This window comes from Magallana gigas, chromosome 3, assembly GCF_963853765.1.
Source record: "Magallana gigas chromosome 3, xbMagGiga1.1, whole genome shotgun sequence".
Lineage (NCBI taxonomy): Eukaryota > Metazoa > Mollusca > Bivalvia > Ostreida > Ostreidae > Magallana > Magallana gigas.
Window position 1 is genome coordinate 2559490 of NC_088855.1, and position 27704 is coordinate 2587193.

General features: G+C 35.3%; 3 protein-coding genes and 1 long non-coding RNA gene across 4 annotated transcripts in view; 1 reads left to right on the forward strand and 3 right to left on the reverse strand.

Moving 5' to 3' along the window:
• Positions 1-16367, reverse strand: part of LOC136273523 (caspase-3-like) — a 33451-nt gene extending 17084 nt beyond the window's left edge. Inside the window, exons 1-4 of the mRNA XM_066078057.1 lie at positions 16203-16367; positions 15084-15264; positions 7435-7541; positions 6776-6943 (exon numbers count right to left, since the gene is read on the reverse strand). Coding sequence (XP_065934129.1) covers positions 6776-6943; positions 7435-7541; positions 15084-15264; positions 16203-16352 — 606 coding nt within the window. The 5' untranslated portion in view covers positions 16353-16367. The remainder of the gene's footprint in view (positions 1-6775; positions 6944-7434; positions 7542-15083; positions 15265-16202) is intronic.
• LOC136273519 (uncharacterized) lies at positions 10261-14983 on the reverse strand. Its single transcript, XM_066078051.1, has 2 exons — positions 14828-14983; positions 10261-14527 (listed from the first exon to the last, which is right to left on the reverse strand). Exon 2 carries the CDS (start codon positions 14419-14421, stop codon positions 10270-10272), a length of 4152 nt encoding a protein of 1383 aa, XP_065934123.1. The 5' UTR covers positions 14422-14527; positions 14828-14983; the 3' UTR covers positions 10261-10269.
• A 2803-nt stretch (positions 16368-19170) lies between the features above and the next one.
• LOC136273279 (uncharacterized) lies at positions 19171-22572 on the forward strand. Its single transcript, XM_066077681.1, has 7 exons — positions 19171-19186; positions 19743-19925; positions 20087-20319; positions 20699-20828; positions 20911-21138; positions 21888-22093; positions 22190-22572. Exons 1-7 carry the CDS (start codon positions 19171-19173, stop codon positions 22334-22336), a joined length of 1143 nt encoding a protein of 380 aa, XP_065933753.1. The 3' UTR covers positions 22337-22572.
• A 273-nt stretch (positions 22573-22845) lies between these two features.
• On the reverse strand, positions 22846-27692 carry LOC117684795 (uncharacterized). The gene is made up of 3 exons (XR_010711685.1): positions 26805-27692; positions 26192-26277; positions 22846-23515 (listed from the first exon to the last, which is right to left on the reverse strand). It is a non-coding gene; the product is annotated as an uncharacterized lncRNA (long non-coding RNA).
• Positions 27693-27704: the final 12 nt, after the last annotated feature.

A 27704-nucleotide genomic window follows, 5' to 3' on the forward strand; every position in this document is an offset into this window, starting at 1 on the left:
GGTATTGCAATGTTTGCAAAGCCTTTAATGTGGTCCCTGTGATAATTTGCAAAACCCAGAAAAGCTTGAACCTGTTTCTTGTCTTGGGGAATGGGCCAGTTCTTAATAGTTTCGATCTTATCTGGGGAAATGTGTACACCTTCGGAATTGATAATTCTCCCGAGAAATTCTACTTCTCTTCGAAAAAGACAACACTTTTTTGGCTTTAATTTAAGATTGTATTCTCTAAATCTCTGAAATGCTTTTCGAAGGTTTTCCAAAGATTCTGAAAATGTTTTGCCTAATACAATAATGTCATCCAAGTACACTAATAGTTCTTCCCAGTCCATACCTCTCAGAACTAAACCCATAGCCCTCTGAAATGTTGCTGGGGCATTGCACAAACCAAAAGCCATTCTCTGGTGCTCAAACAAACCATACTTTGTCAAAAATGCAGTTTTATTTCTACTGTTCTCATCTATTTCTATTTGATAATACCCCATAGCTAGATCTAATGTGCTAAAAAATGTTGTGCCATACAAAACATCCATACAGTCAGCAATAAGGGGTAGGGGATAGCAGTCTTTGACAGTTCTGGAATTCAAATCTCTAAAGTCTATACAATATCTAACACTGCCATCTTTTTTCTTAACTAAAACTGGAGCAGAGGCCCATTCAGATGATGATGGTGTTATAACCCCTGTATCTAACAGTTTTTGTAAGTGTTCTTTTTCTTGGTCTTGAAAACCCAATGGTGTTCTCCTGAACTTTTGTTTTACTGGGGTAGCATTCCCAGTGTTTATATGATGTTTAACACCTTTCAAACAACCCAGATCCATTTCGCCAGTAGAAAAAATGTCTGAAAAATCTGATAACAATTGAAATAGCATCTGAGACTCATCTTGATTCAACCCCTCACTTGACCTGTCATAAAGTTCTTGTAAATGATTAGGAAGTGTTTGATTTGATGGTGCATTGTTTTCAACAGATACTTTGTTAATGGCAATGTCAGAATCTAACTGATTTAACTGTATTTCTACTGATTCTGCATTTCCAACGTGTTGTCCTACCTTGAATTTAACACTTTTGTTTGAGTCATTTACAACTTTGAGTTTCACAGTGTCTCCCTGACCAAGAACTGATGAGCATAAAAAATTGGATGATTCTAAAGGTTCTACTATGTACTTGGTATCTATAGGGGTTTTTAAAGAGCAACTGACAAAACCTACAGAATTGGCTGGAATAATACTTTTGCTCTGAACTGTGACCCTTGATATTGTAACAGATTCTTTAGTCATGTGTTTGAGACTCGCTGTTATTTTGTCATTTCCAATTTCTACTAAATTTCTCCTAAGATCAACAATACACTTGTGAGCTTCAAGAAAATCTAACCCTAGAATGACAGAATCTTTCATGTCCACTACACACATATCTAGTGTATAAGAATGCAATCCTATTTGACACTCAACATTTTTGAATAGCTGCCCAGTAACATTTTGCTGTCCTAAACCCTTCAAAGAAATCTCTTGTGGTGTAATATCAAAAGAGTTGTTACCTGGAAAGACCTTCTTGTTGACCAAGGTCATCATAGCTGCTGTGTCAACAACTGCTGTAGTTTGATGACCCTGAACAACAATGGGAATCTCCAAGGTTAAACCTTTAGAGTTATCGTTAAGGTTAATTCTAGGATCCTGACCTATGTCTTCGGTAACCAGTCTACGGTCAGCTAGGCTGGTTGGACAGAGTTTAAATCTTGTACCATTTTTGGAGAGTTTGTAGGGCCCTGGGGTTTGTTAGTAGTTGATCTAAATGGACTACCAGCAGGAGATCGTGGATTTGATCTGAGAGGAGACAAAGACCTGCTGAAAGATTGATATGGTTTAGTGTTCTGTGCGTTTTGCCTGTCATAGAATCTGTAAGGACTAGGTGATCTGGGCCTTGATTGAAATTGCTGTGTATTGTTTGGAAACCTATTCACTGGCAACCTTTCATCTATTGTTTCTTTCATGCAAAACACCATATCTGTTAATTTTGTAATTTTTTCTTCTAACTGTTCAATTTTTTTCTGTTGAATTGAAAATTTGTTTTCACCATGATCAGTGTCGGTGTGTTGTTCTGATGGGGCAAAAGAGACTTGTCTATGATAGTATGCCTTGCTACTACCGTACACTGCCTGTTGATTTGCAATTGATGCTTTAATTAGATCTAAGGCTTCATGAATATTTTTTGGATTTTTTTCCATCACCGACCTAGCGGCCTCTTTATCTCTACAACCCCTCAAAAAACTTTCTGTAGAAATTTGGTCTATTGCTTTTCTACCCGATTCACTATATCCATCGATTGTGATAAAGTGAACCCTCTGTGCAAACTCTTGTAACCTTTCATCCTCATGTTGTCTGATGTACTGAAGTTTCCTTCTGGCAGAAATCGGATTGTCTTTGGTGTTGAATCTTCTGCTCATTTCTTTGTTGATGTCTCTATACTTATCTAACTTTAGTTTACACACATATTCCAATGCCAACCCCTCTAAACAACTCAATAATTTGTCTGATTTTTTCCTCTTTCCCCATTCATGCCTCTCGGCCAATCTCTCAAATTGTGTGATAAAGGTGTCCCAACTAATTTTTCCATCCCCACTAAATGTACTCATTTTTGATGTTGGGCTGCGACTTTTGTGTTTGTGTCTTCTGTGTTTGTGTTCTCGCATGTTATTGTCTGAACTAATACTGCTAGATGAAGACCTTGAGGATGATTGATCTGAATCTGAAGAACTATAATGTCTTGTGTGTCTATATATTTTTCTTCCCCTTGTATTTGCATGATCCATTTGTTGTGTTGATGCAATTTTGTCTTTGAATGTGCCTAATCTTGGGGTGTAAATTCCATCTGATGGAATCGCATCTAACAGTTTCTTTTGTTTCAAATGTTCTTCTAACTCGTGCTCTGCTTTCAATCTTCTCTCTCTCTCTAGCTGAAGTTCTGCCCCTTGTCTCTCTAATTTCACATTCAGTGCTTTCTCACACCTGTCACCCTGACTATCTGAATCTAATAAATCCCCTGAACCAAAAGAAACTAATCCATTTCTCTCCCACTCTAACCATTTCCTTTTTGGGATGTTTGTGTATTTACCTAACACATTAGGTTCAACTGTTGCACAATTTTTTCTAACCTTAATGATGTCGTCCACGTCATGGTGAGTTATCGGTAATTTCGATAATTCAAATTCTGAAGCAGTTTGGAGATGTATTGTGCCCATTGTTAAAGAACACAGAACTTTGAAAACATGAAAGAGGGAAAAAAAAATTGAGGGACCAAAAAGAAAAATGAAATGATTAGTTTAACTTGTTGTGTAAACAACCGTCAAACTATATTTAATAAACGAAAAAATCCTAATAAAGAACGAGAAAAAAAAAAAAACGATCTTTGTGTTGTATTTTTGAATTTAGCGCCAAAATGGGAAAGTACGGGAAAATACGTAACTAAAGTAAATATTGTAAATTTCAGTGACCTAATTTTTATCCTCGTCGCCAATGTTATATTTGTGACTATATATATCTATACTAAAGCTTACCAAAAGGTCAGCAGTAGATGGCCCAGGTCCTCAATCCTAGAAATACGTGTGAACGTCTCCAGGACAAGGGAATAAAGGCGCTGATTAGTGTTCAGTTTAATTGATTTCTATTGTTAAGTGGCACCGAGCCCGACGTAAATACCACAATTCTTTATCATACTGTTTGCGTTAGTTTATGAAATGATTTGACCAATACTTACCATATCTCCTGCATAGTTCGACATCCACACGCATAGTATCAATCCACAACATGATCTCGGCGCACATGTTTACATCCATGCCTGCCATTTTGCTACCAGCTAAAAATAGTCGACACGTCACGGATCGATACAAGCGTCGGAAGGGAGCGGATCGGAACCAAACGACAATTAATGTTTTCATTGAAAATAAGTAAATAAAGATCATTATTGCACAATGAGGGGTTTAATATTTGATTTAACTCTCTTCAACAAGAAATTAAATCCAAAAACTAATCAACTACCATTAATAGATGCTATTTACGTTAAATTACATATCTAATGAATATTCATGAGTTCAAAGTTGATCAAAATAAGCCCCGCCTCCAAATTCCAGCCTTAACTGTGCTGCGTAGTGACATCATAGTTTTGACTTCGGTGAACAGAAATTATTTCAGCTACATGATTATACACTGTACTATCCCCAGCATTACTCAACAGGGTTTAACCCTATACTTGAGGAAAGAAGCAAACGATCCTACGTCTACGCTCTACAGTCAAGCATATACATGTATGGTTCAAGATAATAATCTTGTTTCAAATAATACATATGGCTTACCCATTTCTCTGAAAAGGTATTAATATGAAGGCAGATAAGTTATTCCAATACATATACATGTCTATTTCCCATTTCCCTTACAAGGGAAACAAGACATTCAGTGACATGAAAGTATCTGGATCATAAGCAATGTCAAGGTCGAAGATTGCTGAGGCATTAGGTTTTCTTTCACACTTCTGATAAGATGTACACAGCCGAATTCTTGGCTTCTATATGCAATCTGTGTGGACTTTTTTGTCTCCATAGATTCCAGGAAAAAAGAAAAGTTTTTTCCTGAGAGATGATTCGTACTTGGATACAGTCACATAATGGCCCCAACCACTTTTTGCCTTGCCTTTACTAACAATATTATTCACCTAACAAAACAAAACTTGTTATATTAAAGACTTCAATGAAATATTTACTGTATAACAGCAATTAAGCTGTGCATTCTTTTTCATGTTTTTTGGCAAAAAACGGCCTCTGCTAAAAGAAGTACGTCACTATATGCTATGCATATAATTATATTTGTAAATAGGTACATACAGATACATGTATGCGCAAATTTAAATCCACGTTAAAAAAAATTCTGCCAAATATCGTTCCAGTCTGATTAAAATCAAACCTACACATGCTCTGTTTATATCGAGGATACAGGGGGTATACTTATGGATTAATTCAGATCTGGAGTGTCAATAAACGCCGCGCCGACAATCTAAAAAATACTGTAAAATCCTAATTAAACGCGAGGAATAAATACCCGCGTAAAATCCATATCGCGAGAGGCACGTGTCATGGATTCTAAAATCTCGCTTTTATTTTTCTGACAGATGTAAATCAAAATTAGTGATTGCGATTTTATATTCTCACAATTTGATGCAAAAAGGTTGAATCGCGGAATTGAGTACTCACTTATAAAGAATCTCCAGTAAATGCAGCATTTGAAGGTTTGATATTAATCAGACAGATATCGTACACTTTAAATATAATACGTTTACAGATTACTGCACGAGAAAATGGAATGGTTTCATTTGATATATATACTTGTGAATTAGCCTCACCTATCCAAGCATTTCAACAAGATCCTTGACGTGGGATTCGGATTTGAAGACCCAAACAATGGCCTGCATAAACCAGGATCCAGCATCCGTCTTCCTCCACGGCAGTGAACCTACAACAAGCAGGAAAATATTCCGGCTCAATAGTATTTGGATTATACCAATATGAAAATATTCTTTTAATGTTTAAGTAATTTAAAATAAACTAGGGAGAAAACATGATGTTTAACAAAGCATTTCTTGACTTTTGATTTTATTGTTCTCTATCTAGACTTGCTGGACTTTGGCCTTCGGCTTCCCTTAAAAAATCATTGACCATGTCATGGTATAAAGTCAAGAATACACTAAGGCATCAGAGCGGAAAAATCATGCACAGCCTACCTTCCGGAGTGGAGTAAGCCACAAGGAAGTCGGATTTAGAATGGACAATTTGTGTGGCGGATATACTGAGCTCCCGACCACCACCAGAAGCATTCATTCCATCCACACGATCACCGCCCCGTCACCCTGTGATCCGCTCCCACTAGGACCTCCCGATGGACAAACCTTTTGTTTCTTGTCTATACGTTCAAATAAACATTGTTAATATTAAAGTGCTTAAGGCTTACTAAATTAAACAATTAAGAATATACGTAGAACAGGCCCAACCTTCACCAACCACTTTTAAATCAACACAGTTTTCGAATCAAATCCTTCAAATAAAGGTGCATACATTTGAGAACAACGCTCAGACTTGAGGAAAGCTGACAGCCCTGGATAAGGAAAACTTTGGGTTTTTCATTCATTTCCGGACAGTTGTTTGGCTCAAACATCTCGGTGAGTGTTGACACAGGAACAGATTCTCCATCAATTCCACACACTCCTTTTTCGTCACCATGAGTTAGAATGATAAAAATGAAACAGTCACTTTTCTTTATCTTGTCACACTTGCTGATAGGTTCAGTCTTCTTCCTTATCTCCTGAAAAATATACACTAGTCAGTTGCAGAACAGAAAAAGAAAAATTCAATTCATTATCAGCAGATTATGAGAATAATAAAGAAAGTGGAACAATTCAGATACAATGAAATAAATTTGTTTTACAGGTTGGATCAGGGGTTTGAAGATTTGCCTTCGATTCTATTAAAACATGAATCGACATACAATTAGCTTAGGCCTATTTTTGTTGTTTGTCATCTGGGTTTTTTTTAAAGGGGAATAACTCTTTTTGAAGATGTTCATTAAAATGCATGTTAAACCCCTTTCCAAATATTGTAATAAAATCAAAAATAAAATACTAAGAAACGAAATTAAACTGTATTAAGTTTATTTTTTATGGCTTTTTCAGTTCATTTTGATACAGAAGAAACTACCTGTACATGAACAATTTTTTATAAAAAGAAAGAATGACTAACCTCAGCTGTTAAATTATTTTCTACAATAACTTCAAAGTGAAGGTCTGTGAATAACTTTGTTAGGTCGTCTCTATCAAACTCTGTTCCATATCTCCGAGGAAGGTTGTCAAATTGTTCGTTGTTGATGAGGTAAACCAATCCTCGACATTCTCGTCGCATACTGTATACCTTATACAGAAAAAGATCCAAAGTTGTTGTAAAATAAGGGTGTTAAAAAATTGAAAATTGCTACTTTATCGGAATTAACTACATCTGGCAGAACAGTTTACTGTGTAGAATAAGTGTACATATCAAAAATGATTTAGTTTTTCATCCTTTGATAGAATCATCAGAACAAGTAGTTTTCATATTTGATGAAATGTGGAAATGTTTGATATATGGCATTTCTAATAGCTCTTGTTAGTGGGTTATCTTTTGCATGATTGGTAGAGAGACGGATTGCATGCAAGAGGACCCAGGTTCATACCCCAGGAGAGGCAATATGTATCTCTGTTACATATATATGACAACATTTTGTCACCTGTGGGGGATTATGATTTTATAGGTGTGATGGTACAATTACAATATTTACATGCATCCAAATACGAACATGCACCCCAGTATATATCATCTACTACAACATTTTCAGCACAGATGGAGAAAAATTCTTAAAAGAATACCTCCTCTGTGTTGTTATAATGTAGAAAGCAGCAGGGGTCGTTAGGCTTTAGATAGGTCACAGGTACTTTCTTCATGTCGAAATGTTCCTTGTAAAGGGGAGGCCACTCTGTACAAGAGAGGTGAACTTGTTAATATAGTCATTTGACAACTCTGACTGTCAGAAATTGATGTATTGGTAAAACATACACATATTTTTTAGAATTGTTATTTAAAATAATTGTTCAAAGATGTGTGACTAAAGATTACAAATTCAAACTATTATAGGGAAAAATGCTAAAGATTAGCTATGCTGTCTCCTGAATACAGCTAGCTAACGCATGTCGTTTGATGATTATATTTATTCAAAAACATGGTGAAAAACTACAAGAAAAGAAAAAACAATAAATGCGATGTACAGAGCCAAAAAATAGATAATGTCATGAAAATGTGTAAATACTTATAATGAAGCTTAAATTTTATCAGTATATTAACATTACATGACTGAGAAGTTCACATATAACTAGTCTAAATGTATATATGAAAATGTAACAAACTCCCCTAACCTAAACCATAGAAATATGTAAGAAAAAACTACTGTAATTTATCAAAATACATAGCCGAGAGTAAAAAATATAACCTAACAACAAAGAGACTCAAAGATAATGACTTTCAGATACTTACATTGTTGGCAGACTAGAAAAACAGTGCATGACTGTGCAGACCTGAGGTAGGACGACGAGTGATCCAAAAAACCCGTGCAATATACAAGTTAGGAAATAGAAAGTAAACAATAAAAGAAAAAACCAAGCCGTACCGGATAAAAAATTTCCGGCTACAAGACGGCACACTCCTCGCCTGATATAGAAAATATCACTCTATAATAAACTTTTAAGCACCCTAAATATGACAATTTGTTAAGTTACATGTAATATAAACTGAAACACAGTCCATTTTCAAATTGAAACACAGTCCATTTTCAGTCAATTATAAGTAAGATTCACTAAACGATCACTGTTCAAGAATTACAATAAGTTCAGTAATTGGTCGCACATAGTTTTTAGGTTCACCATTCACGATTACACGAACTGTCACTTTACGCACAAGTTCATCATCACTTGGTAAAGCCTTAGTAACTATACCCATTGGCCAAGAATTGCGGGAAAGTTCTTTGTCGCAGATTAAAACTACATCACCAGGCGATAGGTTTCTTTGATGTGAATTCCATTTACGGCGCATCTGTAGAGTGTTCAAATATTCAGTCTTCCACCGTTTCCAGAAAATTGATGCAAGATGTTGAACTCTCCTCCACTGCGTCTGTAATAGCTCGTTTTTGTTTTCATGATCAGCGAATATCACATCCTTATTGCTTGTTTTCTGAGTAAGAAGAGTTGAAGGGGATAACACAAGGGGATTTTCAGGATCTGTAGACACTGGCACTAGAGGTCTTGAGTTGATAATGGAAGAGGCTTCCGCTAAAAATGTAGTGAGAACCTCATGAGTTAAACTCCTAGATCCATAATCAAGAAGGATCGCATCCAATATGCGTCTCGTAGTCCCGATCATGCGTTCCCACACTCCTCCCATGTGAGAGGAGTGGGGAGGGTTGAAGATCCAGGTCGTTCTCTGTTCGTTGAGAAAGTTATGAAGGTGGTCTTCTTCCACATTGATGACATTAACTTTCAGATCCTTTGCAGCACCAATAAAGTTTGTTCCCCTGTCTGAACGAAGGACTTGAACAGGTCCACGTATGGCGATAAGCCGACGAAGCGCATTAATAAATGAGGAGGATGTCATTTCTTCCACAACTTCAATATGCACGGCCCTGGTAGTGAGGCAAGTGAATAGAGCGGCCCATCTTTTACTATTTGCTGCACCACCTCTGGTACGTCGTGTAATGATGTTCCATGGTCCAAATATATCAACTCCAACAGAAGAGAATGGTGGTTGTCCAGGTATGAGACGATCCTCGGGCAAGTCGGACATTTTCTGATGTTCAGGTTTTTTCCGAAGTTTTCTGCAAGTGACGCACTTATGAAGAACAGATGAAATGAGTCTTTTACCTCCGACGATCCAAAATCCAGAAGAACGAATATGACCCTCTGTTATATGACGTCCTTGGTGTCTGACATCTTCATGAAGTTTTCTGACAATAAGAGTGGTAACATGATGTTTTGCAGGCAAAATGATTGGATTCTTGAATAGAGGATCATCATTGTATTTTTTCAAGCGCCCACCAACACGCAAAATCCTTTCACTGTCGATGTAGGGGTCAAGTTTCTGAATAGAACTATTTCTCGACACAGGCTTAGAGTCTCTAATATTTTCAATTTCCTCTAAATAGAATTTCTTCTGAATGTCTCTAATTATAACTGTTTCAGCGTTGTGAAGAAGCTGAACATCACTCAATTTGCTCTTTGGGTTACGACAATTCTGAATGAAACCATAAACTTTAGCAACTACAGCAACCAGTTTGTTCCACTTTGAGAATCTTGTAAGGAGTTCATTGTCCAGACCCACAGCTGTTTTTGTTTCAATGTCAGTTTTATTACAGCGGATTTCTTTATCCTCTTCGGGGCTCACTAAAGGAAATTGTTCAATAGAGGGCACAATCTCCAGGTTTTCTATGTTTGAAAGCCATGCACACTTTTCCATTTCATTTGGAAGAATTCCTCTTGTGCTTACATCTGCTGGATTCATTTCACTGCGAATATAGTACCATTGGGTCGGACTGCTGAGACTGTGATATAAGCAATGCGGTTAGCCACATACACAAGGAAACGTTTTTTCGTGTTGTTAATATATCCTAATACAATACGACTATCACTGAAGAACTTGATGTCATCTATTTTCACTTTTTACTGTTCCTTGGCTATTTGTGCTATATCGGTAGCAAGCACTGCGGCACATAGTTCCAGTCTAGGAATTGTATGTCCACTAACAGGTGCCACTTTTGCTTTTCCTAGAACAAATCCTTGAGATGAAGAACCATCTGAATACTTTGCCTTTAAATAACAAACAGCAGCTATGGCTAGTTCAGACGCATCACAGTAAACTAGCAACTCCCTTCTAAGCGCTTCACACAATTTGGGAACAATCACACGAGGAATACGTAAGTTTTCCAAATCAGGTAAGTTATTTTTCCATTTTTCCCATTCTTTGAGCAAATGTTCAGGTAGGGCTTCATCCCAGCTGGAGGTGTTTGACACAACTTTACGCAGAATAATCTTGCCTTGTATGACGACAGGAGCAATGAATCCAAGTGGATCATAGAGACGATTCACAACTGAAAGTACACCTCTCCTTGTAGATGGTTTGTCTTCACTAGAAATTTTGAATTGTATGGTATCTGTTTGTAAATCCCATAGAAGGCCAAGACTGCTTTGAGTTAAGACATCCTTCTCAAAGTTAAGGTCCACAATATTCTTTGACAAATCATTCGAGTCAAAAGCTTCCATTACTTCTTTTTCATTTGAAGCAAATTTATGAAGTCGCAATCCACCATACTCTTTCATGGTATCTTTAGTCTTCTGTAGAATGTTAATCGCTTCACGAGTAGTTGCACAAGATTTCAATCCGTCTTCAACGTAGAAGTCATTCACGATAAAGTCTTTCACTTCCTGTCCATGACTTTCAGCAGCCAAATCACCAATACGACGTAATCCATACATTGCAACAGACGGGGAAGAACGATTGCCAAATACATGAACTTTCATTCGATAAGTAATAAGTGGTCTCTCAATGTCATTATCTCTGTGCCACATAAAACGTAAATAATCCCGATGGTCTTCATCAACCAGGAATGAATGAAACATGCTTTGGATGTCGGCAACTACAGCTACATTTTCCTTCCTAAATCGAATGAGAATTCCTAAGAGGTTGTTTATGAAGTCAGGTCCCTGTAACAATTGTTCATTTAATGACACACCCTTGAATTCAGCTGAGGAGTCGAAAACGCCGCGAATTTGATCTGGTTTACGAGGATGGTAGACTCCAAACAGGGGAAGATACCAATGTTCTTTGTCAGGTGGTATTATCGGAGCTAGTTCTGCATGATCACAGTCGAATATTTTCTGCATGAACGCAATGAAATGTTCTTTTTTTGTGTTGTTTTTTCTTAGAGAAGTATCAAGACATTTGGCCCGGAATAACGCTTGTGAGTAGTTGTCTGGAAGTTGTTCACGATTTTGCCGGAAGGGCAATGGCGCAGTCCATTTACCCTCAGTAGGATCAAGATGAAACTTGTTGTCCATAATATTCAGAAAAGTGTGGTCTTCAATCGAGAGACCAACTTTGTTGTCATCTGATGTTTTCGTGAAGACGTCTGTTTTCTCAATTACGGTCTTATTCGAGGTGATAACAATGTTTTTAATGTTTAACATCTGTGTACATGGTTCCAACATTGTAGGTCGACCACTTCTGTCTACGTAGGTTCTGTTGACCTGTAATGGTGGAATGTGTTTTCCAGCCAAACAAATGTCTCCAATTATAGTCCATCCTAAGGGAGATTGTTGAGCAAAGGGAAATCGTGATGGTCCTAATCGCTGATCAATGACGTGATGGGCTTCTGGAAGATCCCGTCCAATTAGCAAGAGGATCTCCATAGACGGATCCAATGGATGTAGATCTCTAGCAATATCCTGCAAATGTGGATAATGAAGAGCGATATCCGGAGTTGGTATCTCTGCCTGACTATTGGGTATACTATCACACTCCAACACAGGTGGTAACTTTAATTGGCGATTGTCATTGATCGATTCTACGATAAGGTTGTCAACAATGCGTCCTCGTGTTGCAATCTTGCCTGAACATGATTGCATAGTATAGTCCACTGCCATGGTCTTGATACACAAAGCATCAAAAAGGTAACTTTTACCAAGAGTTCTGTTGCTTTGGTCGTCCAACATGGCGTAAGTGAGTATCGATGATTCAGGTTGACCTTGAACAAACACCCGCACTGGTACAATCCTTGCACACGACTTTCCACTGAATTCACAACAAATATCGGTACACTTGGTAGTGACAGACTGGTTCACAATTCCAGAAGAAAAGTTTTCCTCCTCGCCATGGGTTTGTGGTGAAGGAAAGTTCCTCGACATTTGACGGTAACTAACATCCTCATGAAGAGCGGTACAATGATAGTTACTTTTACACACATCACACAAAATTCTAGCTTTGCAACGATTAGCGAAGTGGTCTGATGTTTCACAGCAACGAAAGCAAATGTTATGATCACGTAAAATATGTTTACGGTCCTCGATACTTTTGGTTCTGAAAGCTTTACACTTGTTTATGGTATGTTTGGATCCTTTGTGAATCAAACATTGATGTCCAATGTTTGCTGTTTCAGATGAAATGTCAGTTTTGTGAGTAAACACAGTTTTGACTTTTGTATCTTTGCGGTCAAATCGAGGTTGTTTAGAAGTATCAAACATCAATCCAGGATCATTTCTGATGATGCTCATCTCACCAATAAAAGACACAAATTCACCAAAAGGAGGGAAGGCTGTTGAATGTTCTTTTTTGTAATTGACCACACGATTGATCCACTTATCCTGGAGAAAACGAGGAAGTTGTTGAATTGTAGGTTTCAATCCTAAGGATGAATCAAGGTAAGAAAACATGACACTGTATTCTGGAATGCTTTTTACGGCTTGTATCTCACAAAGTAAGTCATGGAGTTCATACAACTTCTTTGGGTCTGTGAAATTCGTAAAAGCTTGTAGTCTAGATTTCAATGATGATTCAAGTAATTCCGGAGAGCCAAATCTTTCATCCATACGTTTCCAAATGTTCACTAAACATAACTTTGGATCACTTGCATAGGACGCTCTAAGGCTCATGATCAATCTGTGAGCTTCTGAGTTTTTGTTCGTACAGTTTGTCAAAAGAGTCATTTCTTCTAACGGAGAACAGCAGATTTCTGACACCATTGTCTTAAACTGTGATTTCCACACCACATATCTATCTGATTTGTCATCAAAACGTTGTTGCTGAAAACTTTCCAACAATAAGTTTTTCTTGAGAAGATAATTTGAGGAATTTGAATTGTTCTGTAAAGGTAAATTCAAAGTAGTTTGTAGTGGGGTACAATTATCGTTGTCTCTGCTTTGTTGATCATGATGACGGACATCTGAAGTATGTACAGGATGATTTTCTTTGTCTGAATCAGGATTCGCTTCCTGCTGATAATTAGTACGAACTCTACGACCAGAAGGTTTCACATCTTGGTTTAATGTAAGATTATCAACAAAGTTTCTTGTCTTCTGATCACCAGATATACTTGGAATAGTGGGCATGTTGGGTCCTAGATCTTCATGTTTGATACTTTCTCCCTCCGCTTCAAGTTCGAATTCCAGCTGCATATTTGCCAGTTCGAGTTCTGCTTGTTTTTGAAGTAGATCTAATTCTGTATCCAGATCTTCCTGTTGTTGTTGACTTTGTGCTAAGTGAATTTTCTCTTCTACGGCGATTTTTGATTTCTGTTTTTTAAGTTGAGCAGATTGCTCAGCAATTTTCAGACGAGTTTCTGCTTCTTTTGCTTTTTGTAGGGAACGCACTGAGCGTCGGCTAAGTGATGTAGATTTGGAAGTATTGTGGGATGTACTCGAATAAGTTTCCAATTGCACAAAATCAATGTCATCCTGTAATTTCACTAAAGCGTTTTGAACTTTCTTATCTATGTTCAGAAAGTCTCTCTCAACAGAAGCCAACTTTTCAATACTTTCTTTAGTGTATGTATTAGACAGGAATTCACTAAATTCTTGATAAATGTCTTGATAGCGTTTATGGCTGTTTTCAAGGTCGGTCTTTGATGATGTTAAGACTTTTATTTCTTTACTGCAGGATGCTATATCCATTAAAATATTCTTTATTTCATCAATGCAACGTGAAATTATGAATTCATATCTATTCACTTTATCCAGGTAAACTTCTTGTGCTTTAGGTGTGAGTGTTCTTACTCTTCTTGATGTATTTTCTGGAGTAGAAGTTTCTCCCTTCTGAGCCATGGTTGATTTCTGTATTCTGCAATTTTTTCACTATGCTGTCTCCTGAATACGGCTAGCTAACGCATGTCGTTTGATGATTATATTTATTCAAAAACATGGTGAAAAACTACAAGAAAAGAAAAAACAATAAATGTGATGTACAGACCCAAAAAATAGATAATGTCATGAAAATGTGTAAATACTTATAATGAAGCTTAAATTTTATCAGTATATTAACATTACATGACTGAGAAGTTCACATATAACTAGTCTAAATGTATATATGAAAATGTAACAAACTCCCCTAACCTAAACCATTGAAATATGTAAGAAAAAACTACTGTAATTTATCAAAATATATAGCCGAGAGTAAAAAATATAACCTAACAACAAAGAGACTCAAAGATAATGACTTTCAGATACTTACATTGTAGGCAGACTAGAAAAACAGTGCATGACTGTGCAGACCTGAGGTAGGACGACGAGTGATCCAAAAAACCCGTGCAATATACAAGTTAGGAAATAGAAAGTAAACAATAAAAGAAAAAACCAAGCCGTACCGGATAAAAAATTTCCGGCTACAAGACGGCACATTAGCAATTTGATTTTGACTAAATATCACCTAAGGGTGTCAATTTGTCCTATTGATATCAAGTGAGAAATGTTTGCCTTAGCCTTTTTACCTGATGTGACCTTCTGTAGAGCATGCTGTTCCTGTGCTAACAGATAGGGGGCCAACTTCTTAGCACACTGTTCGTTGTGTGTCCCCATGAAGGCATTAAACAAACACTGGGGCACCCTAGGGCCTCGCATCATTAGTATAAGCAACATCGTTTCTACTTGCATTGATGGGGTGCGCTCTGCCTATAATAATATATATCGATGTTTCATGCGTTACAGTATTATACCTATACTCGGGCTGAAATCAGTCTTCTAAGTCTTCTTTACAAATTACACGAGAAATAATTTTTGAAATCTAAGAAGTTTATCATAAATCTCAAACATAGCTTTTTTTAATATAAGCTGATTAACCTTTTCACATTTCGTTACTTCCATTTACACAGGATAAATTTATCAACAAAATAGCAGGTGCCACCATTACTATAGGCCCAAGTGATGATTTATTTATCTTTGGCGAAGAGCAGCAGACAGCGATTTTAATGGGATAAAAACGTTTTTCATCGAGTTTATGAGGAATATTTAAGTGTGAACGTGATTTTTGACAACATTTGCAACATTGTGTGGGAGGATTTGCGTAACGTTTGTCAAGTAAGTTGTTTTTTGACATATATTGTTTACAGATCATGTCCTACTTTCGATTCTTCCCTTGTGTATTATTTATATATATATTATGTCAGAGATTGTAGAGCGGATACGATGCCCCTGTGCACCATCTTCATATAATAAAGCACCATCTTAACATAAAAAAGCACCATCTTCATATAATAAAGCATCTTATTCACATGAAATAACCACAGCATTATATAATAAAGCACCATTTTCACATGAAATAGCCATATAAGGCAGCTATGGCGTTCCATATTTCTTTCTCCCTTTTTAATTGATTTTAAATGTTCTATACATTATAGTATTACTTTTAACCAATTGGGCTTAAATCAGTACTTTTGAGCAAATTTATTGTTGTTTACAAAATTATTTACGTACAGTGCTCACGGGACCCGAAGGCCCAGGTTAGCTAAAAGAAAAGTTCCACATTGTATATGGCGGATGCAACAGTCATTCAACAACCGTTATGGTGCTGATTTTTGGGGAATTTCCGTGATAAAGGGGGCATATCCTACCTGTATCCGCGCCAAATGCTCGTGGGTTATGATTGGAGGGTTGGTTTCCCCAAACAGATACAGCATAACATCAAGAGGGTCAGCGATGTTGTCTTTGAAGTAGCAATAGTTCCTGCGAATATCATCTTTCCAGTCGTCCACTTCTGCCATAATCTGATATTTCGCTTGGTTTAAAACGAAAGTAGATCATTAAGTTAATCAAAGGTTGCCAGACAACCTGCCCCACTTTTTTCGGTTTCGATTTCAGTAATTTTAAATAGAAAAAAAGTAAACAGTGTGTTATTATTTAAAGTTCTAAATACATGATTTTTTTTTCAGATCCCCCTTAATTCAATTCAATTTTTTAAAAATGAGATGTGAATTCAAAAGGTGACTTCTATTTTATTTTATTAAAATTGCGTGGTTTTGCCATCGTATCAAGCAACGTGTTTTGTGTCCTTTCTATTTTCACAATAAAATGGACACAAAACCCGTGGCTTGAGACGACGTGGTTTCATTTGGTGAATGTATGGTGACATTATTTTTGTGAAATTATTTTGCATTTTTTAAAAATATACTCATCTTGTACTCTAGAAAGGTCTAATGCTTTTTTAAATAGCGATAAATTTCTTTAACAAGGCCTAATTAACGAATATGATCTTTATGAGTTAGTTGAGCTTTTGTATTTTTCAGCGCAAAAAGTCACTTCAAATAAAATAAAAACAATACAATCTTTTATATCACTATAAAATTGGCATCGTTTTTGAAAAAGAAGTTAAACACCTCTTCCCATTATTTGGCATAAGTCAGTGTTTGAATGGAACGTACTGACCATTAACAAAAAATATATTGGGTGTGCTCATACCCAATTAAAAAACAGTATATTGAATACAAGTGTTTAAAACTTTCTATTTCTAAAACAGCTTATATGAAAAGAAAAAAAATATACATATACATATACTTACTACGTTGATGTACATCGGATGTCTTTGTTTGGCGTGGTTGTGACGTACAGTATTTCATTTTCGATGAGCACTACAGATATGTTAAGCCGAAGTCTAAGATACTTAGAAAAAACGTCAAGATTAATTCTGAAAATTCACAATCGAACTTTTTCGCGAACTTTTATAACAACCTTCGTATATCTGAGGCATGAGAATTGTGCTTCATTCGGAATTCTTATAATAATAATAAAGTCTTTTATTTAGACATGATATCACAATTAGTGACAAAGTACCAGTTTACATTGTGGTCCTGTAATAAAACATATGTACATCAATAAGTATAAGACACATAGATAAATAATGCATATAAAATATACACACTCATCAATAAATATATATATGCACTGATTTCATAATCTTGTGATTGGAAAAGTTTTTTTTTGACAATAGTGACAATTATTCGGGGGCTATTTTTGGCATTGATGTTATGACCCAATACAGGGGAAATTCCCCTTCGTAAATTTTGAAAAATTACTTACTCAACATTCCTTTTATTTGTATATAGTTTCAAATGAAGTGTTATTTTAGAAATATGTTAAGTAAGACATTTCCTATAAATAAAAAATAAAGCAATAGTTTAAATTACATTAACCGATATTTAATTGCATTTTAACTCTATGACTTTTAACTTGTTGTTATAAGATTGAACTTAACTTCATGAGAATAGGTTAACTTGCAACTTGAAAATACAAGACAAATATTCCATAATCAGAACGGTCTTGTTATTGTGAACAGATCATGCACCCCCCCCCCTCCCCAACACACACATATGATTGTATAAAATGTGCTTTAAACACTACGATTCAAAGTGACTAATAGCATTGACATAACTCACACCAGGTGTACATTTTTAATGAAAAATCTTCATTCAAACCCTGTATTTTTAAAGCTTTGTTCCGCATGCGCATTTCAAAATATTGATGAGATTGCTAAGAATAGAAGTTAACAAACAGTAGACACCCAACTAGACAATTACTATACTTATCATAAAACCTGAAACAATATTGGCTTACTAGGGGCATTCCTTCTTTACAGCAGCATCATAATCTTATGTATAATAGTAGTTCAATAAATTGCACTTTGAATAAAAATATGTTATACATTTCATACATTGATCAGATAGAAAGGTGAAAATAACGATATTTTCTCATTCGACAAATGTTGTTGGTTTTTGATGATGAGGTGTTTTATACAACCAAGAGAAACAATAAGGACATGGATACAAAATAAGTCAGGAAACGCGTGTTAATTAAGTGATGCGTTTCAATTAAGTTACTATAAATAAAGAAGTGTTAAGTTTGCTTATATTTGTTACATTCAAATTTAACGAAATTTAACTTTTGAGATTTATAATAGATTACTGATTACGAATACGTTTTAATTGGTAAATTCTAATCTTCCAACGTAATCGTTTTATTTCACATAGAAATTCTCCACATACGTTTTATATGTAGGATTACAAAAACTTATGAACAGAAAAAAACATCTCAAGGACACTTTACAAATGCACCTACATTGTACATGTATATATTTTGTTATCATTGTCATCTTCTAGTAGGGTTTTCATAACACGTTCCTGAGTGAGGAAACATAAAGAAGGGCGGTCTGGGTTTACTTTTTCAGGCATGTATGCTCCTTAGAGGAATAAGTGATTAAATACTCCATTTTTCAAAATTGTTCAGTGAATGAGGCGATTTTCGGAAACGTTTGCAAAATGCACTTTATTGGTTGCATCTACATTTTTTTAATAAATTAAGATTTATAAACATCTTATGACTCTTTAAGATACAAAAAGACTGCATCTTAACGAATACGACCGTGGCATATTTATGAAATATGTTGAAGAATGAGTTTGTTAAGTTTTATCATGTATATAACAGTTGGGTTTTTAACTCTACAGTTTAGATTATTAACCTTTTATGGTCTCACGTTGGCACTGTTTTGGCATTCGGCTGATAAGAAAGAAACGACCAATAACCGTAGAAATGGTAAAATGGCAAGGTGAGAAATTATAGTACATGTAGTATAATTTTTTTTATTTTATACTAATATTTAACAATAATATAAGTTTCACTAAAAATACATTAAAGAAAATGTAGGATAATTATAAACTTTTGCCTTTATCCAAACATAAGTATTTTCAATGCTATACAGGTACTAGTATGCTATTTTGTATTCCTTCTTTACCTACTTTAACTTTTTGCTATATAAACGAAATCCAAAAACATAAAACTAAAGTGATGTTTAACCTTTTGATGGTATCCATCTGTTATCAATGGTTCATTTCATGTTGTGATGCTCGTTTGATATAACTGTAATCTGGCTTGACCGATGCTTTCATTTTGATACTTGAATTAATGCTTTTTGATTACAACTAATTCACTAGTGTCAACAATTTGTTTTTTACAAGTATTTATGAAAGTTTTATTGAATTTAACTGTTTTCAATGTTAACAAAGTGTTGCCTGTCTTCCATACATCAGTCCTGTGGTTTCTAATTGGGTTACACTGCTCTCTCATCTATGCTGCTCTACCCCCTGGATGTGTTCCACTTGAAGAACACCCCCTCGACACGGCTGATCCGGGTTCTATCTTTGGGGAGACTAGTGAGGATGGCAGCAAGGCCTCTCCCCACAGGACTGGAAACCTCCGCCAACGTGGAGCCTTTCCTACCCATCACTTCGCTGCCAATGAAATCAAGAGTGCTGAACCCGTTCCCATGAGGTTGTTTCCGTATGAAGGTACGTTTTATTAAACAACAAAAGACAATTAAACATGTTGGAGGTAGAAGGTTCAGTTGCCAAAATGTTTATTTAATTTGTCTCACCATTTCGGAAATCGTTCATCTATAAAATTCATCAAATTGAGAATTGGCATAAACTGATGTCTTACCCTCAATAAGAGGGCCAGTTTCGTGAAAAAGTGAAAAATAAAGTTGCCACTAAATCGGCATCAAGCAAGGTTGTCAAACTTCTTTTAGCAATCATGACGTCATCCGGTATCGTGTATGACGCCTACACAATGGATAGATGGACGGATCCAGAGAGAACGGATTTGATGATGCAGCAGTCCGCCTGGAAATCCGGCGAACCTTGGAACAAACTGACAGACATGGGAACAAACATGCGACAAGTGGTCAGTGGACCTGATGGGAATCCCGAAGGGGTGTTTTCTGTTAAGTAATTATAACGTAAATAGTTAGTAAATATATATATGTCGATGAATTTGTATCGATGAATGTTCGCAGCCATGGTATATATTGTTGTACCTTTTAGACTGTGTGAAAAACAATCTTTTCACAATCCTATTTTATACAGGAAAGTCTGGTGTACAAGTTGGAATTTCTGGAAGTTCTGATCCTGTCATGACAGACTTTGGAGATTTGTATGCTAATTTTGAGTACCATGGTAATGGAGGGAAAATGGAGTTATCAATCGGGTTAAATTGAAAATTTCAGTCGTTTACAAATAAAGAATAAGCAGATTTACTTAATGATTGATAGTGTATCCTGTAGGTGCCCTTGGTACGTGGATCTGCATTGTTAACTCATCTCTTCACGAATGCCAATCCTGTCGTCAAACCATTCTGTCTGGCTGACATATCTGGTCACCACGTCAATTTCAACTCTCCATTGGAAAGAACAAGTATGCCAACGTCTGTCCAGCAAAAGAGATATATTTCCTGATGTTGTAAATATCAATCTCAGTGATAAGGTTGTTTTGATAGTATTAGATGCTGGAAGTGGACACGCGAGTGCCACTTGTTCTGGAGGAGTTTTGCATCTTAGGCTACAGAATACCAAACGAATCAGGGATGTCACAAAGATCCAGTATGCTGCTCGTCTAAAGACGCGATGGGCTGCAAGAGATCATCCAATGTCTAGCTGTGACGTCAACAAATGTCAACTCACTGATGGCGGGAAAACTCTGGAGGTGGACGTTCCTAACGCTCATGGTAAAAACTATATATCGTATACTTATAGAAAATATACCCTTTTCCGCCCTGTGCGATATAAAGAAAATTCGCCTAGGGGTGTGATATAAACCCTAGGGGTGATATAAGATTTATATCACACCCCTCTCCGGCAATCTTCGGATGTTATATCTTCGGATGTTATATCACACCCCTTTCCGTTAATCATCGGCTATTATGACGTAGAGTTCGGTATGCGTCGTTCAACTCCGATCCCCGAGTATGACGTCAAAAAGTTACTTTGACGTCAACCTAGTATACAAACAGCTGGCGCAAAAATTTCATGGAGTTTATCAGAGATGGAATATATAGACACGGAGCGATTTGTAAACAATAATCATTCATCACTTGATGTTTTTTATTGTTTCTTTAATATTTTCTATAAGTTTACGATATAAAAATCATAACATGGAAATTTTTATATCGCATCCTATATTAGCCCTCGGTCGCGGTATATCAGCCCTCGATCCTGATGGCTCTCGGGCTGATATACCGCGACCTCGGGCTAATATAGGATGCAATATAAAAATTGCCATGTAATAATCTATATATTGTGTACTAGTTCTTCAGACACATAAATCAACCTGAGCCAGTATGGTAGTTACTAGTATTGTACGCGCAGACATTTTCTGCTAATCATATTATCCGAGTGTACTCTACTTCATATCCAAAAAATTCATTTGGTTTGCTTCAACATAAATGATGAAGTGTTAGTGAACATTCTTTTAAAGGAGCTATGGCGTTCGCATTTAACTACATTGGTCACTACGTCACGCCTTGGGATTGGATAAATCATCCAGAGGAGGTCACGTGTCACGGACGGCGCAGCGAGAAGCGTGCCCCTAACGATATCACGTTACATGCTTCCTGTGACTCCAACCTGAAATTGGAGATTGGAGTCTATGTCGGTCACCATCACATCTATGGCGTGGATAAGGTGATACATTTCATTACGTTCCGTTTAATTATTTAGAATTTCCTTATAGATGCGTTTTTTCCATGTAATATACATAAAATTCTCTAAGCGTAAAAGATCCAGTACGCAGTGGAGCCAGAGAACACATGGGGTAATCCCCCACCCATGCACACCTGTAACCCCACCGTCTGCAGTCGTGTTGGGAACACCATCTACGTCAGAATGCATGCACCTGCTCAACATCTTAAGATCAATTCTCTGTAAAAACCATAGTTTTACTATTGGGTCATGGCACGCATGATCTCAGATTTTCATGAAACTTTCTCAGGTGATTGATACTCATAAGGTATGACATTATCCACCATCAAAATGATGCCCATGACCTTGGTTGCCATGGTAACCAATTTCATTCATTTAGGGCCCAAATACACAGTTTTTGAGTTGGAAAATAAGGTAAACTCAAAGTCACAGAATGGGCTTATTTATAAATTTTCAAGATATTTCACACATATAGTACAAATATAAATGTACATGATGCAAGAGAAAAAAAATCTCTATGTCCTTGTTTTTTTTAAAGCTGGTGGCTCAAAGATGGCCAAAATTTCTAAATTTTGATATTTCAATTTTCACCTTGAAAGTCTCTCAAAAATTGCAGGCAAAGAAAAAATAAATCAATTGCAAAATTTAAAACATCATATGTATATAAAATATTATTTATAAAAACAAGAGCGGGTATCTTTTTCGTTTTTGTTTATTTCTTAATTTGACACCTTCCCAACCCCCTAACAAATTTTATGAAATATTTTTTAAACAATAAGTTGATCATAAAACTCATTTAAAATACTTTTTCTGCTTAAATAAATGAAAAACTTATTAAATATTTTAAAATATTTAAAATTCAATGTATCAGGATAATTTAATTTGGCTTTATAAGAATTGTTTCTATATATTTTTTGCAAAGGGCAGATAACTCCAAGCAAGAAAGTCTATTAATTGAGTCTTAACAAATAATAATAGCATGAAATTCTGTTTTTAGATATTTTCCATCAATGAATTAGGTTAACTGCTTGAATAGATAACACTATTTATGATTTTAACCACTTTAAGAAGGCTTAAATTGATTCTTTTGTATGATAAAGGGCAGATAAGTCCAAATATCAGCACAAGGGGAAAATGATATATCTTTTCAATGCAACTCCAGAAATAAAAATCAACACTTACTTAAAAACTAATAAATAATTCTTCAAATTAATATTCAAAATATATTCCAAATCATGAAAATAAAATAAAAATACACAACAAAGTGACAATAAATTAATGTTGAATTGCTCAATATTTTAGCGAGTTCAGTTTGTTTATTATTTGTTCATCTAGTATTGTATGTCTGACTGTCTTGTTGGTCTGGGTATTCACTGGACTGCTCTCATCATTTTCCTCAACACTCTGCAATGTTGAAAAAGTAAAATATTACATGTATGGATCATTTAATAAAATCATTTACAGGAACATGTATGTATTTCGCATAAAATACCACAACAGACATGTTCAAATGTGACTGAATTTTTTTTTTCAAATAAGAAGCAAAATCCTGATGTGTTTATGTTTACATGTACAAAATTTCAAAAGTGAAAAAGAGGAAATGGCTTTTAATTATTATCTCATTTTTTAAAGTTATATTGATTAATGTTATTTTCACTTGGAATTTAGTCTATAGCTGCATGCCCTAATTAATAGCCGCAACTGAATTAGATATAGCATAACAGGGCTCACCATTAACTAAAATATATTTAACCTGTTCTTCGGGCAAGTTGCTTACTTGTGTAAATGCTATTATAAATTGTAATTTGTCATTGAAAAGTATGGAAAAATTATGAATGGCATATGAAATGAATGATAAAAATTGATAAGAGTATGGTTGGTCTCCACATTAGGCAAAAAAAAAAAATATGTGTGTTTCCGGTAACATGTCCCCCAAAATTAGGGTAGGTAGGTAGGCAATTACTTTTTTTTTTTACTTGACTTTTTATTTTTACTTCATATTATATTTAACTGTTTTTTAAGGTAAACTGTATGTGGAAACTCAGGCCTCTCACACCCATTTTTGGTACTGGGACCAGGGCCAATGGATTGGGGAAAATGCGATGTTTTGATAATAATTGGGAATTTTTTTTTCTTACTTTATACGTACAGTCCCATGAACAGAAAACTAGGGTACCAGTATACTAATAGGATTTTTTAAAAATTAATAATTTTTTTAAAATTATTTTTAAAACTGGGAACATGTGCGTATAACAATAAGAAGGAAAAAAGTTTATTCATAGAGTGTGATACAAATTTCTTAATGAAGATGTAAAATTTCCCAAAAGGTTTTTGTGTAATTACTATATATGTCAAATGGCAAAGAAACAGTTTATCAGAATTTTAAAAAAGTTATCTTATTTGTATTAGTGTAAAATTTAATTTATTTTTGTATTTATACCTTTTACAAATAAATGTTTTTTGATTTTGTAAGCTGAATGACAATATTTATAAAATCAGTCTCTGTACTTCTGTGTATTTGGGGTATTAGTCCAACCCTTTGACCCACTTACTACCGTTTTGTAGAGGATCAGTTTAGACAAACAATTTTATAATAATTTTAACATTTATTGCAGAATTATAAACTATTAACAGCTTATCAACGAACTGTTGTATCAGGATTAAAAGTAATAAACATCGTTTTTCAATTAAACTGTCTCTGAGGAAATTCTGGCCAAGTTACCGATCACAAGAAACAGTTTACAATGCGGTAGTGTTGCACGTCTTCATAGTGTTTTTATGACTGCTGAATATACATGATATATATTTCGAATAAATATGGTTTTCTTTTAGTTACGTTATTTTTTTTAGTCAATCTACAATTGGGAAAAACACACTCAATTTTGGGAAAAAAGATGCCTTTTTCACGTTGGGAATTGGGCCGAATATCGGCCCCAATTTAAGAGAATCGAGATGTCTGACACTCTTATAAGCTCTTCTCCTCCCCCAAGAGACACATGAAGAAACATGATAGTGAGCCCCAACATGTGTGCCCTGTGTGTTGTAGAACATTTTATAATAAATAGGAAATGACTCGTCATCTCAATAGAACTCATTTAATGCCTCGAACGTCGATCCTTTGGCTTTGCTTGCTTCAAAATTATGAATTTCTCATTATAAATTCCCCACAGTCAAGTGCCCAGAAAAGCTATTTATTGCATTAATTTCGGGTGAATGTAGACATTTTTTAATTTAAACCCCATGACAACATGTGATGGATTGGGGTTGCGATACCCGCCATGTTGTCGAGTATCTGCACATGTGAATTTTAAATCTTTCAAACGCTTGAAAAGACGTTTTTTATTCATTCGTTACAAGCGTCTTTTTAACTGTGCGTGTTTTGAAGACAAATTACGGTACATAATCCGGATTTGCAATAAAAAGTGCTAGGGTCGGCACGTAAAATTAGGGTCGGTCGGGTTACCGGAAACACATATATATTTTTTTTTGGCCTTATTTACTGTCACAAAATATTTCATTAAAATATCCTTATTGTTGGTGTTATCAAATACAGTGTATCTCCGTACTGGGTCAGTATTAATATTTAAAATAAATTATTTAGGTTTAAAACATATCTTACTATTGTATATAATATCACTCAAGAGAAGAATATTCTACTCAATCTGCTGGTGTGTTCTAGTGATATGACACTGACAAGTAGATTTAGTACATTTATTTCAGCAACTAAGCTACTATATATAGTTTGGATATAGGTTTTCAACCTTCACTGAAATTTCATGTTTCTTTTTTCTTATACTAAAAGTTTAATCTGTTCCATTAAAGTGGGAAAAAAAATATTTAATTTTTCATTACATTTTATGAGGTCTATCATCATATCATAATTGTTTGAGAAAAATGAATTGTAAACCAGACAAGTGTTTGTGTAGATTGACTTGTCCAAATAAAAAGATCAGCTGGACACAGCAACTGGACAAGTGTAACTGTTGATTCCTGCATAATAGATAATATACTATCAGCTGATTTGAATATCTACATGTGGCATCACTTTTTGATTAATTTTGTTTAATATCATCAACTCACATTTTCTGTTTTATGTCTCCCTTTTGACAGACTCTGTTGTGATGATAAGAGCCAAATTCATTTGTTTCTGCAGCATACACATAATCCTACTATTGTATTTTAATATATATACAGCAAATTTATAACAAAAAGAATAATTTTAAACAAATTCCCAAATTACCTTTACCTTTACATTTACTTTAATGCTGTTAACTTTACATGTATATTTATAATCTAAATTAAGTAGTCTGTTCCAAATTGTATGTCCATCACTGTTTGTTTAATTAAGATGGCTCAAATCAGCCAAAAAAAAACCAACCCAAAAACAACTTAGGTATGAAATATAACATGATGCGAAAGAAGAATATAAATCAAAAAGGTAAAAACATTTTTAAATTTCATATTGTGAATAACATGAAGAACCTGGGTGATACTGTTAATAATTGGAGAGGGTGTTTGGGGGAGGGATATTTTTGTTTGCCAGGGGAATCTGATGCCTGATTTTTAAAATTTACTCTGTACAATAACATTTAGACCTGAGGTGTATTCATTGAGAAAATCAACAAGCGATGGAAGCTTGAACAGACTAAAAGATTGGTTGAAAGTTATTTGATTTGGATGTGAATATACATACCTTGACCAATTGGAATAAGGACTGCCATGAACTGCATCTTATCTCCATAGACTGCCTTTTTATGATCCTATTTCTTCGCTTGTTCATGGGGTTTTTAAACATATACATGTATATTCCAGAGATTTGGGGTTAATTTAATCAAACCACATCATTGGCACCAGATCTGACTTTCACATATAAAATGCATGGCAATGATGGATTTTTGTAATAAATCGCTGTGGGTACCTCAGAACTATGCTCGTCATTGGTTGACACTCTAGAAGAGTACACACTGCGATTCTTTCCACACCATCAGTCCGGGGTGGGGGTGTTTAATTGTTTTGCATTCCTATATAAGTGTTGCAGGTTGGTAGCTCATTAGCTTCCTTGGTTGAGTGCTGGATTCGTATGTCAGATTACCGATACTTATGTAGAGGAAAACGCTGTCCTTTTCACTTGATCATTTTGTACAAGACAGTCACATGTTTACAAAAGGTTTGAATACAGCACAGATCGGTAATTAAGCTAAATCCCAATAGAGCATGGTTCATTTCATATTCACCAATTTATTAGAGACTATCTCTAAATACATAAAACTTAAATCACATGCTTTCTCCACCCCATTTGATCTATGTTTTCCAAACGTCTGCTTTTGCCATGTTGTTGTGACGTCTTTTTTTGTACTTCAATACAGAAGAGTCAACAAAGGGAAGTAACTTTAAGTCGGATTTTGTGGAAAAGCGGTAACTTCAAATAGTTGTAAGTTAAAGCCAGTGAATATACCCAAGCCAATTTTGATTGTATTTATTAGACCAAGGTCTTATCTTATTACTAAAATGTTTATTCCCGCTTTCAATTGCCTGCTTAAAATTAAATTGATATTATTTAATGTGCCTGTTTTTCACTATTCTATAAGCTAAA

Coding starts and splice junctions, on each gene's coding strand:
- LOC136273519 (XM_066078051.1), bottom strand. CDS start 14,421: ATGGCTCAGAAGGGAGAAACTTCTACTCCAGAAAATACATCAAGAAGA.
- LOC136273279 (XM_066077681.1), top strand. Junction 19,926..20,086: donor GAGGTTGTTTCCGTATGAAG/GTACGTTTTATT, acceptor ACCCTCAATAAG/AGGGCCAGTTTCGTGAAAAA. Junction 20,829..20,910: donor CTCTCCATTGGAAAGAACAA/GTATGCCAACGT, acceptor TTGTTTTGATAG/TATTAGATGCTGGAAGTGGA.